At 43.8% G+C, this 13,908-nt stretch overlaps 1 protein-coding gene across 1 annotated transcript; it reads left to right on the forward strand.

Annotated features, from left to right (window-relative positions):
• Positions 1-9,526: 9,526 nt before the first annotated feature.
• Positions 9,527-12,356, forward strand: LOC125540876 (putative F-box/FBD/LRR-repeat protein At3g49030). Its single transcript, XM_048704412.1, has 2 exons — positions 9,527-11,123; positions 11,897-12,356. The coding sequence occupies exon 1, from the start codon at positions 9,700-9,702 to the stop codon at positions 10,528-10,530; it is 831 nt and encodes a 276-aa protein (XP_048560369.1). The 5' UTR covers positions 9,527-9,699; the 3' UTR covers positions 10,531-11,123; positions 11,897-12,356.
• Positions 12,357-13,908: the final 1,552 nt, after the last annotated feature.

A 13,908-nucleotide genomic window follows, 5' to 3' on the forward strand; every position in this document is an offset into this window, starting at 1 on the left:
TGACAGCTTAATTACATTACCCAAGTTATTGCTTACTTGCTTTAGAAGAAAGAAGATACAACTTTTTAGATGAAAAGGCACCCCAAGTGCCTAAGTTTAACATTACTAAAGACCATTTAAGTTAAAATCAAAGTTTTTAAATAGCTGCTATCTGTTTGAGCACGGTGCATCTAAAGCATATTCATGTGTAATTGTCCGATAAGTTACAAAATAGTGGCCTATAGCGTCCTTTAGCTGATTCCACTACATGAGAAACGTTTTTTGTCTTCTGCTTCTCCATAAGCCGAGTGTAAATTATTGGCCACTCAGCTTATATTAGTGTCCCTTCCATGTACAACAAATATAAGCCCGCTCTTATATTTGAATTCAAGTCGAGTCCAGCTAGCCCTTATATTCGAATTCAAGCCGAGCCAAGACATTACTAAAGGAACTCTTGGTACACTCCTGTCCCTTCTTATTAATGAGCTAAATGAGTAACTCGTTAGCTCGGCTCGTTAAACTCGTTTCGTTAACAAGTTCAGATTAAAACTCGAATCGACATGTTAGTCACCGAGTTGGAGTTGAGTCGAGTCACGAGCTACTCGTTTAGCTTGCGAGTTTCGAGTTAAAATTCCAGCCCTAGTGTAAGCTGAGCCCAAACACCAAAGCACACGACGGAGGAAGGACGCTCGGCTTATAGCACTCTACGCCGAGCAGCGACCAAAAATCACTTGGCTTATGCTAGGTTGTCGTATACAGTTATCACTTAAAGCAAAACATGTAAAAATGCATTCAACACCTCTTAGGGCATCCCAAAGCGGACCCTCAAACATCCTCAATCAGAAAGTTATTATGAAGCTCTTATCTCGGGATTTTGGGCTACCTGGAACCATAGAAACATGATCATATTTGAAGGTGATGCCATTGCTTTGCTCCATTGCTTGATGATGTTTAGAGGCTACTAGTCGAGTATTCTCCATAGCTTTCATGCAGCCAATAAACTAATTCAGTAACTGGAGTATACCTTTTAAATTTACTTCTACTAATTCTGAGTTGCCTAAACACTACCTGAGCTGCTTGAGCCTCGTACCCCTTCGCATGGGCGACCTGGGTGAACAGGAATACGGTTATCGCTGCCTCCCGTTGGCGCCGCCGCCGATCCTCCTTGTCTCCTATGGCCTTCGGGCTATGGAGCTGTGGTGGATCCAGGCCCTTGTAGATGGGAGGGCTCCGTTATTAGGTGTTTTTCCTGTTTGGTTAGAGTTTGTGTCATGCTCAGGAAGGCGAGGCGGTGGCGGCTTTCTAAAGATGGAATAAGATTCCTCGTCTAGTGCCGTCCCGGCGATATGTGTAGCATCGTCGGAGGGCGTATGGAAGTGTGTCTCTTACGGATCTCGCGTGATTCAGTCGGTGTTTGCCTTTGGTAAATCCGGTTGGATTCGGTCTTCGTTCGTCTACGTTCATGTGTTACAGGTTGGATCCTTCCGATCTCCACTTTGCTCATATGCGACAGTTGTCTCGGATGTGTTGGTCTTGTGAGACCTTAGCACAATGACTTCCCAACTGTCTACTGCAACAAGTTTTGCCCGGTTCCGGGGAGGGAAAGGCGATGACAATGGCGCACCTTCGGCTCACTCCAGTCCATCTAGTCATTTCTAGGTGATCTACGGACATGGATGTAATTTGTACTTTGTTTTTATACTACCTTGCTAGTTGTTGAATAGATCAAAAGAATTCCCTCAAAAAAAATCTTACTTGCATATTTCTTTGAAAAATCTAAGTAAGTTATCACACATTAGTCATACAATTGATTGTTGAAAGTTCACAACTTGAATTAAATGTTAGAACACTTTGCAAATAGAATTTTATGTTGGGACAACTTGAGATGAGGATCGTTGGATCAAATCCCAGGGTAGAGAAGATAGCCAAGATAAAGTATGCAACTTCAAGATAAATTATGCAACTTATAAATGGACACACTCAAATATTGTTATCACACGAGAACGAGGGGGAAAGCATCTATACCTACAAATAAAGGGAGGAGCGTTTCTGACCGTCCGTCATGCATTTTGCAAAAAAAAAACCTTGTCTTTTCTGAGAGTCAACCCCTTGTCCAATTTTAAGTTAGATTTTCGCTTTTGCAAAAAAAACTGATGTTTCTGTTAATCAGCTGACAATCCAGTTTTTAGTCAGATTTACGTTTTTGCAGGAAACTCTCTGATATTTGGGTTAATCAAACCATAGTCCATATCAAATGCTTTTTTAAAATACCCATATCTTATAAATCGTAACTCTAAATTGTTTATCAGCTTACAGTCCAGTTTTTAGTCAGATTTACGTTTTTGTAGGAAACTCTCTGATATTTGGGTTAATCAAACCACAGTCCATATCAAATGCTTTTTAAAAATATCCATATCTTATAAACCATAACTCTAAATTTAACAATCATATATGAAATTTGATTAGAGAAATATGTAGAATCTCAAATGATGTTATTTTAGCTGTTAACCATTTGAAAAATGTTATTCACGGTGCAACCTTAATCAATGGTGCATGATCCGTCTTTTTTTCATACTGAGGCCGATCTAGATTGAAAATGAACACCTCATTGAAACCAGATTGGAGATGAAAGAAATTATCTATAACCATCCATGCACATTGTCAAAACCTCACAGGAAAAAAATTATCAGATTTCTCATCTTATGCCGAGAGAGACGCCTTGATTAGCATTGGCCACATTCAAGTGACTTGGGATTGTGTGAGCATTGAGGCCACTGTCGGCGAGGGTGAGAAGGAGGATAAGAGAAAACAGAGGTTGTGATCCTGCACTCCGATCCACCTCTGGGGTGGTATAGGATCTCGAATGAAAGATTTACCAAACATTGAGGTTTAGTTAGAGTCACTCCTCCACCAAGATGGGGGAGACCTAAGGGGGCTGGCCAGCAAGCCGGGTTATTAGGTTACAGAGACCAGGTTATTTCTCCGGCTTGGATGCCAAGTGTTGAAATAAAGGACGTGGATCTATTGGGGTCCTTAGTCATGATTATTGGGTTAAGGCCATGTGGTACTTTTTTCCACCCCTTGCAACGCACAGTCTCTTTTACTAGTAAACAATAAGTGAGATATGATATATTGATGCTTTATTTTTTGTGCGATCAATATTCTTTTTCACCCCTCATGCCTAAATCCTAACTCCGCCCTTGGTCAAGTGGATGCCACCTGCTACAAATCATCTTTCAAATTTCCTTGATTTGTGGCAAAATGAAACCAAATTCCGTGCCAAAAATTCAGATGATAAACCAGTTCTATACTATACAATGCGGGTTACACGTTCAAGTGAGCCGAGCCATGTCAATGCCCAACCACCGCGCAGCAGCTACCGTCTCTTGGCCACGGCCACTAAAACAACGAGTTTTGACATAAGAGCGGCTGAATATTGACGTTGGCTTATCAAGCATATCACAGCCATCCTTTTTTACCCTGGTCTGTGATCGGCTATATGAGACAACATAGACGAAGTTCAAAAAGAAAAAGAATTCCATGAAAATAATAAACAACAATAAATCAGTCCGATACAAGGTCACGTGAGCCGAGCCATGTCAATTCTCAACCACCGCGCTGCTGCTGCCGTCTCTTGGCCACGGCCACTGCGACAGCGAGCAGGATCACGGCAGGAGCAACCAACATGCCCCACGGGAACCTCGCACGCCGCGTGCGCCTCCGTCGTCCTCTCCTGCCACGACGTCGCTTGCCCTTGCGGCGGCCCCCCTCGGCGTTGTCCTCGCCAGCGCTACTGCTCGATTCGTCGCTGCCCTCGGATGGCTTCGCCTCTGCTGGTGGTGCACTAGGTGGCTCCTGGACAGGTGTTGGGTCCACGGGATGTGGCTCCAGCACTGGAGGCGGTTCCACGTGAAGTGGCTCCTCAACCGGCGCCGGCGGATCCTTGGCAGGTGGTTCAGCAGCAGGCCTTGGCTCCTCAATCAATGGTGGGTCCTTCATGGGTGGCGGTTCCACAGGCGGGTCGACCGGCGCCGGAGGCTCCTCGGTGGGTGGTGGCTCCTTAGCCAGTGGCTCTTCGGCAGGTGGGTGTACGGCAGGCGGTGGCTTGGGCTCCTCGATGACGTCAGGCGGCGGGTGTTGGGGTTCCGGCTTGGACTCGACGTCGCACGGGATGTCGACCGACGGGTCTGTCACGTCGTCAGCCGACAGGCCTCTCGCAGGGCGAGGTCGAGGTCCATGACCTTGCTCGTAGCTTGTGTGCATCATCTGTGGCAGGGCTAAGTGCAAAGCTGGTTTCGTGTCGATCGAATAAACGTCGCGGCAGTAGTGTAAGATCCTAAGCGCGCGCGTGTGGACGGACGCTGGATAGGACAGGTAATCTTATTGGGACCGATGCTTGGGATGCACGTATGCGTTCCCTGGCGACATGGGTTCGAGGGAGATGCTTGTGCTTTGGCGCACTGACAAGGGCAACGAAGGACAATGCACTTGAGAAACAGAGTTTTTTTTTTAGCATACACTTGAGAAACAGAGTTTGTTCCTGGCCCTCTTTCTCTTTGATTCTTTTTTTTTAGCATCAATACAGACACAAGCGCTCATATACACGCGCATATACTCATCCTTATGAACGCACACACGCACACCCTACCCCTATGAGCACCTCCGAGAGACTGAGCCGGCATATTATCTTGAGATTTACGAAGTCACCGTAGGCGCCTCGTCGTCGAGGGGAACGTCTCCTCCCACTGAAAGCGCATCGCCGGAAATCCTGAAATAAATCCAGGAATAATGCGAGCACCAGGATTTGAACCCTGCTGGGTTGGGGATACCACTATCCACCTGACCAACTCAACCACAGGTTGATTCGCCTGATTCTCTTCTTCTAGAACTACTTGGAGAACACGACTCCAGCTTTTTCTTTTTCTTTTTGAGATCAGCTCGCTATGTTAACTAATCAAAATGTTCAAAGGGATACAAACACCCATCCGATTTGGAATTCTTATAGGTAGTTGCTGCGCCAATGGATTTTCTTATTAGTAAACTTATGAATACACATATAACCTTTTTCATCAATGTTGGATGGCCACCAACTGATTTTAAAAGAAGCAAAGCATCCGAAAACAGGAAAACAGAAAACTCTCAAACAACCACTAAGCAAACCGCACACAAAACACTGCTTAGGAAACAATAATTCTAGAGTTTTGGACATGATGTGTGAGGAGCCATCCAACGCTATTTACAAATTAATTCGGTTGAGAAAGAGAGTAGGGGGGTCATGCATGCGGTGAGATATTTTAGTGTGATGGCCGGTTAGGAGAAGAGAGTGGAGAGATGGACCATGCATGTGAAGAGAGAAAAAAGAGAAAGACCACATGAGTTTTTTTTGTTGGTCACTTGCATGTCCGAACACTACCAAAGCTCCTCCAAGTAGGTTCCGGTTTGCGGGAAAAAGGATGTTTGAACCACTCCACGAACGGATAGTGGTCCCAATTGGATTACAGAAAATGACAAAAATGGTTCGGACAGTACAATCCGAATATATACCAGAGGTTTGAGGGTCCCTAATCTAATTAAATGCAATAGTTATCATTAGTAATAACCACGTTCAGTTGGTCCTGCATGCGACCATCAATAGCTAATACCAGCCCAATACGACACCCCTCCTAGCGCACTCTATATAAGCCAGGATTAGGGCCTGGGCAGATGGTTAAACTCTCTCATTCTGTAGCATACGCCAAGAGCAATAACACCACACAGGAGAAGGGTATACCTTCACCGCCGAGGGCATGAACCTGTATAATTCTTGAGTCTATTTCCATCCACACTGATTGGTAGATATGATTGCTTCTACATTCACACCGTCGTAGTATTGTGAGGATCATATCCACGACAGAAGCAATTAACTTTTTTTCAAAATTTGGAACATTTATTTAAAATTCATGAATATTTTTGAACCCATAGACATTTCTTAAAATGCACAACTTTTTGAATATGCAAAATAGAATCGATATAATGGAAATTTTATGACCTAGTAAAAATTTGTTTTCAAAATCATGAACATTTTTTGAATATGTGAACATCATTTCAAAATCGCGGACAGTTGAAACCGCGCACATTTTTTATTTCATGGACATAATTTTGAATTCACTAATATTTTATATGTCCTCGATATTTTTTTCAAAATTCGCATTTTGAAAATTGGGACCTTTTATGCAATCATGGATTAGAAAATGAAAAAAAGGGGGCGTCCCGGCCGTACATATGGACTGGCCCAAAATGGCACAGGGTGGTGTACTGTCTTGTCCGTATCGATTTCTATCGGCCCGACACAACATTGTAGCTAGAATGACTTTTTCTCAGTAGTATTTTTGCTGGTTTTTCCACTGGCTGTAATATGATTTTCCTCGGGTTTTCTTCAGTTTTTCTCTGTTTTTTCATAGGTTCTGTTTCCCTTTTTTATTTTCATTTTTATTTCTTAGGTTTTGTACGGGTTTTTTTCTTCTTCTTTTTGGAACATGTCTTCATTTTTTCATACCGTTGTACATTTTTTGTATATAACAGCACCATTTTTGTTGTGCTCATTTAACATTTATCAAACACATGATAAACATCCCTTGCGAAAAAATACTCCCTCCGTCCCAAAATAAGTGACTCAAATTTGTACTAGCTTTGTACTAAATTGAGTACAAAGTTGCGTCACTTATTTTGCGACGGAGAGAGTACATGATAAATATTTTTGCAAATTATAAGTTTTCTTGACCATTTTTTATACACGTCGCAAAAATATAATACAAGTAAATTATTATTATTATTCTTATTATTATTATTATATATATATATGCTTAACATTTTTAAATGTATGATTTCACATTTTCTTCAGATACTTGTTTTGTATATTTTTACAAATATGTGTTAAATACCTTTTCAAATACATGTTGTAAGATATTTTTTTGCATCATATAAAATATATTTTTTAAATATGACAATATTTTTTTTACATTGGATAATTGTTTTTTCAAAAATGTCACAAACATTTTGTTTGAAAAGAGTGAGCATTTTTTCCTAAATGTAACATACATTTTTTGTGTGGTGCAAAACATTTTTTGTATTACACGAACATCTATTTTACATTGCATAAACAAAAAACATTTAAATGTTACATAATCCCTCCGTAAAGAAATATAAGAGTGTTTAGAACACTAAAGTAGTGATCTAAATGCTCTTATATTTCTTCACAGAGGGAGTACTTTTTTTGAAACATGCAAACATTTTTTAAATGCCCATACTTTTTTAGAATGCTAGAAACATTTTTTAAAAGTGGGGCCAAACATTTTATTGTACGCTGCATTTACTAATGTTTTCTTAATATATGTTGGTTTTCTAAAAATATCTATATCTATATACCTATAGATACTAGTAAAAAGTGGTGATATTCTTGATTTGGTTCATCATCATATTTTAGAAAAGTGTCCATAGAATCAATCCAAGTAGGTTGTGTTTCTTCCTTCATCCCCTGCCCGTACCGTGGGCGCCCCTATGTATCGCTTTAAGCAAGAGCTAGGGAAACACTCGCGTATGGGCCGCTCAAGATGGGTCGGCCCAGGTGCGCTGGAGGACACATCCTCATTTTTTTCTGTTATTCTTTCATGTTTTTTGTTTATACGAGTTTCAAAAATGTTGAACAAGTATTTCACAAACGTTGAACAAGAATTTGAAAAATATTAATCAAGCATTTGGAAATGTTAAATGTGTACAGAAAAAATGGTGTTCATGTATTAAAAAATGACGAAGCTTTTTAATCATGTATATAAAATTCTTAATCAAGAATATAAAAATATGTTGAACAAGTGTTTGAAAAATGTTAATCAAGCATTTGAAAAGTACCAAATGTGTATAGAACAAATGTTGACCATGTATTCAAAAAATGTTTATATTTTTACTTGAAGACTGTTAATCATGCATTTAAAGAAATGTTAAAATGTGCATAGAAAAAATGTTAAACGTACATATACAAAAAGTAGAATGAAAAAATATGAAAACCAAAAAATAAACAAAATAAACCAAAGGAAAAAGGAAATGAAAAATAAAATTGGGAAACAAATGAAAAAGGAATAAAAACAACAAAAAATGGAGAAGATAGAAGAAAGGAAACAAAAATGTTGACCATGGTGAAGAAAGAATTCTAAATATACTAATTCTTTTGCTTGGTTTTTCTGACTTTTTTCTATCAGCGCAAAACCGACCAATCAAGATGCGAGTAATTAATTACTGGGGATCTGGATCTGGAAGACTCTCCTTCCTCTCAATTCTCTACGCGTGTCGCTCCGCTCTGGATCTGGAAGACTCGCATGGAGTCCTGGCCTCCAGTGTCCATCGCTCAACGGCAGGCGGACGCCGCTTCAGTGTCGTCCAGGCCTATAAAAATCCCTCGTCCCTATGGCATCTCGTTGCTCACTTCGTCGTCCGCCACCGCCTACGCCTTGTGCACATCCTGCTTCTTCTCATCGCCCTGGCCAGCCGCTCAATGTTGCCTAGCCCGCCGATGGAATGTTGCCTCGCCACCGTTCACTACCTCGCCGAGCAAGCCCCTCCCCAGCGCCCCTGGCATACGTCGTTTGTGGCCTCCACCCGACTCCTCTGTGTGCCATGGTCGATTGGGTGGGAGGGGACGGCGTTGCCCCATATCCCATGCATCCGTCGTCTACTGGATCGTGCCACCGTCTTCTGCCGACGTCTCCCAGAACACTGTGGCATGATCGCCGTTTAACAAGATACCTTGGCCCCACCCCATCTTTCAGGCGGTCGCTGAAGAGGCACCGGAGGGGCATCCCACTATACGAGCACGTGTTGCATCTACCGGACTTGATCTTCATCTACCGACTTCTTCTTGGAAGGTATACGACTGCTGCACAATTATCTTCTTTTAGTTGTTTGCATCTGCTTGTTGATAGAGATGATTATCTCTTTTTTTCGGGAGAAGGGAGGGACTCCGCCATGCTGTGGTATGATGTCGGTTTTGTGCAGCACTCCCCTCTCCATCAAGGTCGGCGGCGCCCTAGCCGGTTGATTTGATTGCCCAGAGTGAAGCCATGAAGGTGGGCAAGGCTGTCAGTTTTGCTTTGGGCGCCTGCTTGTGCCATGGGCAGGATGAACGTGAGCAGTGGCGTACACGGCAGCAAGCCAACACAGGTCCACAACGGAGCAGTTCATCGGATGGTTGCCACTTATAGCAGGCGGTAGCAGCTACATCACCAAGGTATGCAGCTCCTTTTATTCTTTTTTCAGACCCATTCTTTTGCATATGGGCTTCTAAAAATTGTGGTTCAGCACATTCATCGGTGTGAAGTACTGAGCATACGTACAATTTCTTATGCTTCAAGGTAAAAGTCATGGTTTTTTTATTGTCAATTCTTGCAAGACAGGTTTCTTTGATGGTCTAGGTTAGAAACTATCTCACGGCAACGCATGGGCATTCACCTAGCCAATATAAAAAAGAAAAAGTCATCGGGAGGTCCAACAGAACCTGTCCAGCTAAAAAGAACGAAAATCCCAAACTTCCGATCCCCAATCCCGGAAAACCCTAGCCCCCAAATCGACTGAGCTGAGTGCAGCCTCCTCCTGAGCCCCGACCATGACTCCGACCCATCCCCAGCCACCGGCGGCCCGCAACAATGGTGTGATCCGAGGCGCGCCACATCGCTCTTGGTTCCTGCTGCTTGCATGGAGCGGGCACCGGAGCATCGGCCGCAAAAGCTCTCCGTCGCCGCCGGCGTCGGCGGTGGAGGCGGCGAGGACCGCCTCAGCGCACTGCCGGACGACGTCCTCGTCCACATCCTCCTCAAGCTCTGCGACACTGCCCTCGCCGCTCGGACCAGCGTCCTCGCCCGCCGCTGGCGCCGCGTCTGGGCTCTCCTCCCGGAGCTCCATTTTCCCGTCGGCACTGGCCCCGACCGGATACGCGCCGCTCTCACCGCCCACGATGCGCCGGCCTTCCGGCACCTCTTCGTCGCCGCCATCGAGGTCACCCCGGAATCCGCTGCGTCATGGCTCCCCATCGCCGCGCGCCGCCTCTCTGGTGTCCTGCATTTCAAGAACAGGGGGGACATGAACGAGGCCTCCGCCGGGGAGAGAGGTGCCTTGCAGTTGCCTTGCTTCGAGAAAGCAACCAAGGTCGTGCTCGATCTACGTTCTATTGGCCTCACCCTGCCGCCTTCCGGCGAATTTACCCGGCTCACCGATCTGGAGCTGGTTCACATACAGCTGCACGGTCCGTGTAGCCTCAGCGACGTTGTCTCTTCACCGCGGTGTCCATCTCTGCTTCGCCTTTCCGTTCGCAGTGTCAGGTCCGGACAAGCTCACAATCCAGTCGCAATCTCTCCTACAGTTGAAACTGAGCGGTCTGCGTACCTTGCAGCAGCTCAATATTGTTGCCTTGTCTCTGCAAAAACTAAAAGTAAAACTTTGCTTCACCGATGCTCCGAATCAAAGTCAACCAGTTGCTCACATCTCAGCCCCTCAGCTGGTGGCACTAGATTGGACGAGTGCTTATGATCCTAGCTCCGTTCTGTTTGGCGAGATGCCACATCTCCAACAACTCATCACCCGTCCTCTTATTGTATATGGAGGAGATATGTTTTCTGCACGCAATCGTCACAGCTTGATGCTTCCACACCATTTTCACCACATCAGCAAACTTATTCTCATCCTTCTCTATCTACCGGTATGTGATTGTGAGTCAATCGGGCCAAACTCTGACTGAGAGTTAAACGTCAGGAATACTATGTCATTTGGAATACGTACTTGTGAAACCATACAAAAATTGAAAATTCACAACTATGCATGCACACAGGTGAATTGTTTAAGTATTGTGTGTTGCTAGTCACTTTGTAGAAATATGAGATTTTTGTGTCCTTAATTGTCCAACTATTGACCTGCTGTATGACTTCCTATATATGAACCTACAGGTCTGTGGGGACAAACGATTCTTGATGGAGGAGATGACAAAGTTACCTAACATCACCACCTTGGGACTGGTCGTATTGGCCTGTGGACATTCGTTTGGAGCCGGCTCATTCCATGTTCTCAGGATGTCTAGTGGTATAAGAGAGCTGACGCCTCAACTTGTCACTCGGAGCGACTGTAAGGTAACACTATACTTAGTTTGTGGCGAATCCTATTGCTTAGCAGCATGTTGACCTACTCTTGTTGTTGGTTCGGGTTAGATACTCATGTGTTGCTTATTAAACTTGACGACGTAATATACTACTCCCTCCGATCCATATGAGTTGTCGCTGAAACAGATGTATCTAGACATATTTCAGCGCTAGATACATCCATTTAAGCGACAACTAATTTGGATCGGAGGGAGTACTTGGGTTCATGACTTTGTAGTAGGTTTTATTTCAAAAGATCACATGTCTTTTTGAAAATGTCAAAGCAAATTGATGGGGTCATATTTCCACTTTTCCAGCATAAAATTGGAACCCTCATTTGTTCTTCTTGAGAAAATATAAATTCTTCTTTTATTTTTTTCATGGGTTGATGATAGCATGATGCATCAGCATTGGTATAAGGTTGATAATCTGTTGGCTGTACTTTTTTCTGTATGCATACAACAATTATACTTTCAACGATATTCTGGTTACAGATTAATTTGTCTGTCTTATTCTTCTGTAAATTTTGTTGTTGGCAACTTGACATATCTAAGATTATCCATGCAGTCTAATAATTTCTAGTTTCATGTCTCTTGTCTCAAACCATATCATTTGATCTTAGTACCCCCTCCGTTCCGAATTACTTGTCGCAGGTATGGATGTATCTAGATGTAGTTTAGTTCTAGATACATCCATTTCTGCTACGAGTAATTTAAAACGGAGGGAGTACTTATTAGAGCTGATATATATGCATCTTGTTTCAGGCATTTGCTGTGTGCCAATCAGGTTGCATTTGTGCTGAGCCATCAAACTGGGAAACCGAGGACCTCGTGCTACCTTGCCTCAAAGAATTAGCAATCAATGACCTGAGAGGAACTGAACATGAACTCGCTCTTGTGAAAAGGTTATTCAAGTGGGCAGCAATGCTAGAAAGGGTGGCAGTAATTTTCGAGGACTCGATCGCTGAAAGCAACTGTGAAGAGTTGCGCCGGTTGCTACTAAGCTTCTCTAGGCCAGCAATATGTATGAAATTCTCGCATGGAGGATGTTTGCCATTTGACTAGGGCACCAGCTTTGCCGATTTGCTATGGTTGTCAGTTCAGTGGGCCTACTTTTGTGAGACTGAACTTTGGTACAGCTTGTTTAGGTCCCGCAACTTGTTTCCAGTTTTTCTGAGACTGAACTCCTGTAACATGTTTAATTGGAACCTTGTTTCCAGTCTCATCCAGCTCAGTCGTTTTAGTTTTTCATTCAGTTCTTCCCTCTGTGCGTGGGCGGGTGTTCGTGTGAGAAAGACAAAAATGGGAAGCAAGTCTTCTGTTTTCTTTGTTTTTGCAGGAAACAAGTCGCTACTGTTTTGTCACACAAAGACCGGAATCAAGTTGTTGAGTCCCGTGATGTAAAAAAACCCAAAAAAAACTAGTTAGAGTCTCGTGTAAACTAAAAGAAAGTACAAACTAAAATCGATTTCAGCCTCACAAGTATTTTAGAAACAAGTTATGATCTGCTGTTTTTCTCTCCTCTCTTGCGGGGCGACTAGGGAAAGGCTTCCTCCCCTCGATCTCCACCGGTGAGTCTGTGGATTCGCCTCTCCTCCGCTCGCCGCCTCGGTGGCCGGTGGCGGGGAGGTGATTTCTCATGCCTCGGCTTTGGTTAGTAGATAGATAGGATTTTAGGGGCCGTTTGCTTTGCGTCCGTGATGGCCGCGCCCAATCAGGATGAGCCAATATTTTGGCGCAGGAATTGGCCACCCTGGTTTCGCCCGCGTGTGGCCGTGAAATCTGAACCGCCCAACCAAAATATTGGCGTGGTCATGGGACTTGGGCTTTGATCCAAACGCTACTCCCTGCAATCAGTCAACGCCAAAATTTTGAGGTGGCACCTGTCGGCCATCATCCAAACAGCCCCTTAGTCATCACAGAGACGACGCTCGGACGGATGATGACGTTTTGGGCTCCATTCCTACTCAAGTTCTTAAAAGGGGCAGCAAAATGCTTAAGAGCATCTCCAACACTTCACCGAAAACACTCCCCCAATAACCACTTATTGGATGGTAAAAGAAAATTAACCACTTACTGGGGCTCGTGAATAACACTTTTCTGATCATTAGGGACGGATGCTCCAGTAGTTCCCCAATAATCAATCTCGACATACAGATGACCCACTTGTCAATTGGTAAGCGATGGCATGGCGGTGCTCCGGCGGCTATTCAGGCGGTCTAACGAAACTTCGATGGCAACGCGTGTCTGGTGGTGGCGGCGATGCTCCGATGGGTCCGATGGGGGTCCAGCAATGGCGGCGATCTGAAGTGGTCTTGCTGCGGCCCGGTGTCCATTTATGGCGGAGCAATGACGTGGCAGCATTTGGGATCATATTGAGAGAGGGCCGACTCCCCCTCATTTAAGGAAAGATGGGCGGTTTTATTGGTGGTCACCAATAATTTATTAGGGAAAGAGGAGCTGTTGGAACTATTTTATTTCGCTCAACTCTCCAATACCAAGAAATTATTGGGGAAAAGCGATCTGTCGGAGATGCTCTATGCAATTAATTAATTGACTCAATCACTACATTTTAGGCTACTCGGGAAGTATCATATACTAGTATCATGCATCGATACTAGTATATGATACCATCTTCATAGTGCATAGTATCATAAAGTAATAGTATTATGAATTATCTTATTGGGCCATTTTCATTTATGTCCCTAACTCGAACCACCTACTCAGATTTTACCCCTAATTTTGAAGCATGCTCAAATTTGCCCCTCTGTTGTTAA

Source organism: Triticum urartu, chromosome 2 (assembly GCF_003073215.2).
Source record: "Triticum urartu cultivar G1812 chromosome 2, Tu2.1, whole genome shotgun sequence".
Taxonomy (NCBI): domain Eukaryota; kingdom Viridiplantae; phylum Streptophyta; class Magnoliopsida; order Poales; family Poaceae; genus Triticum; species Triticum urartu.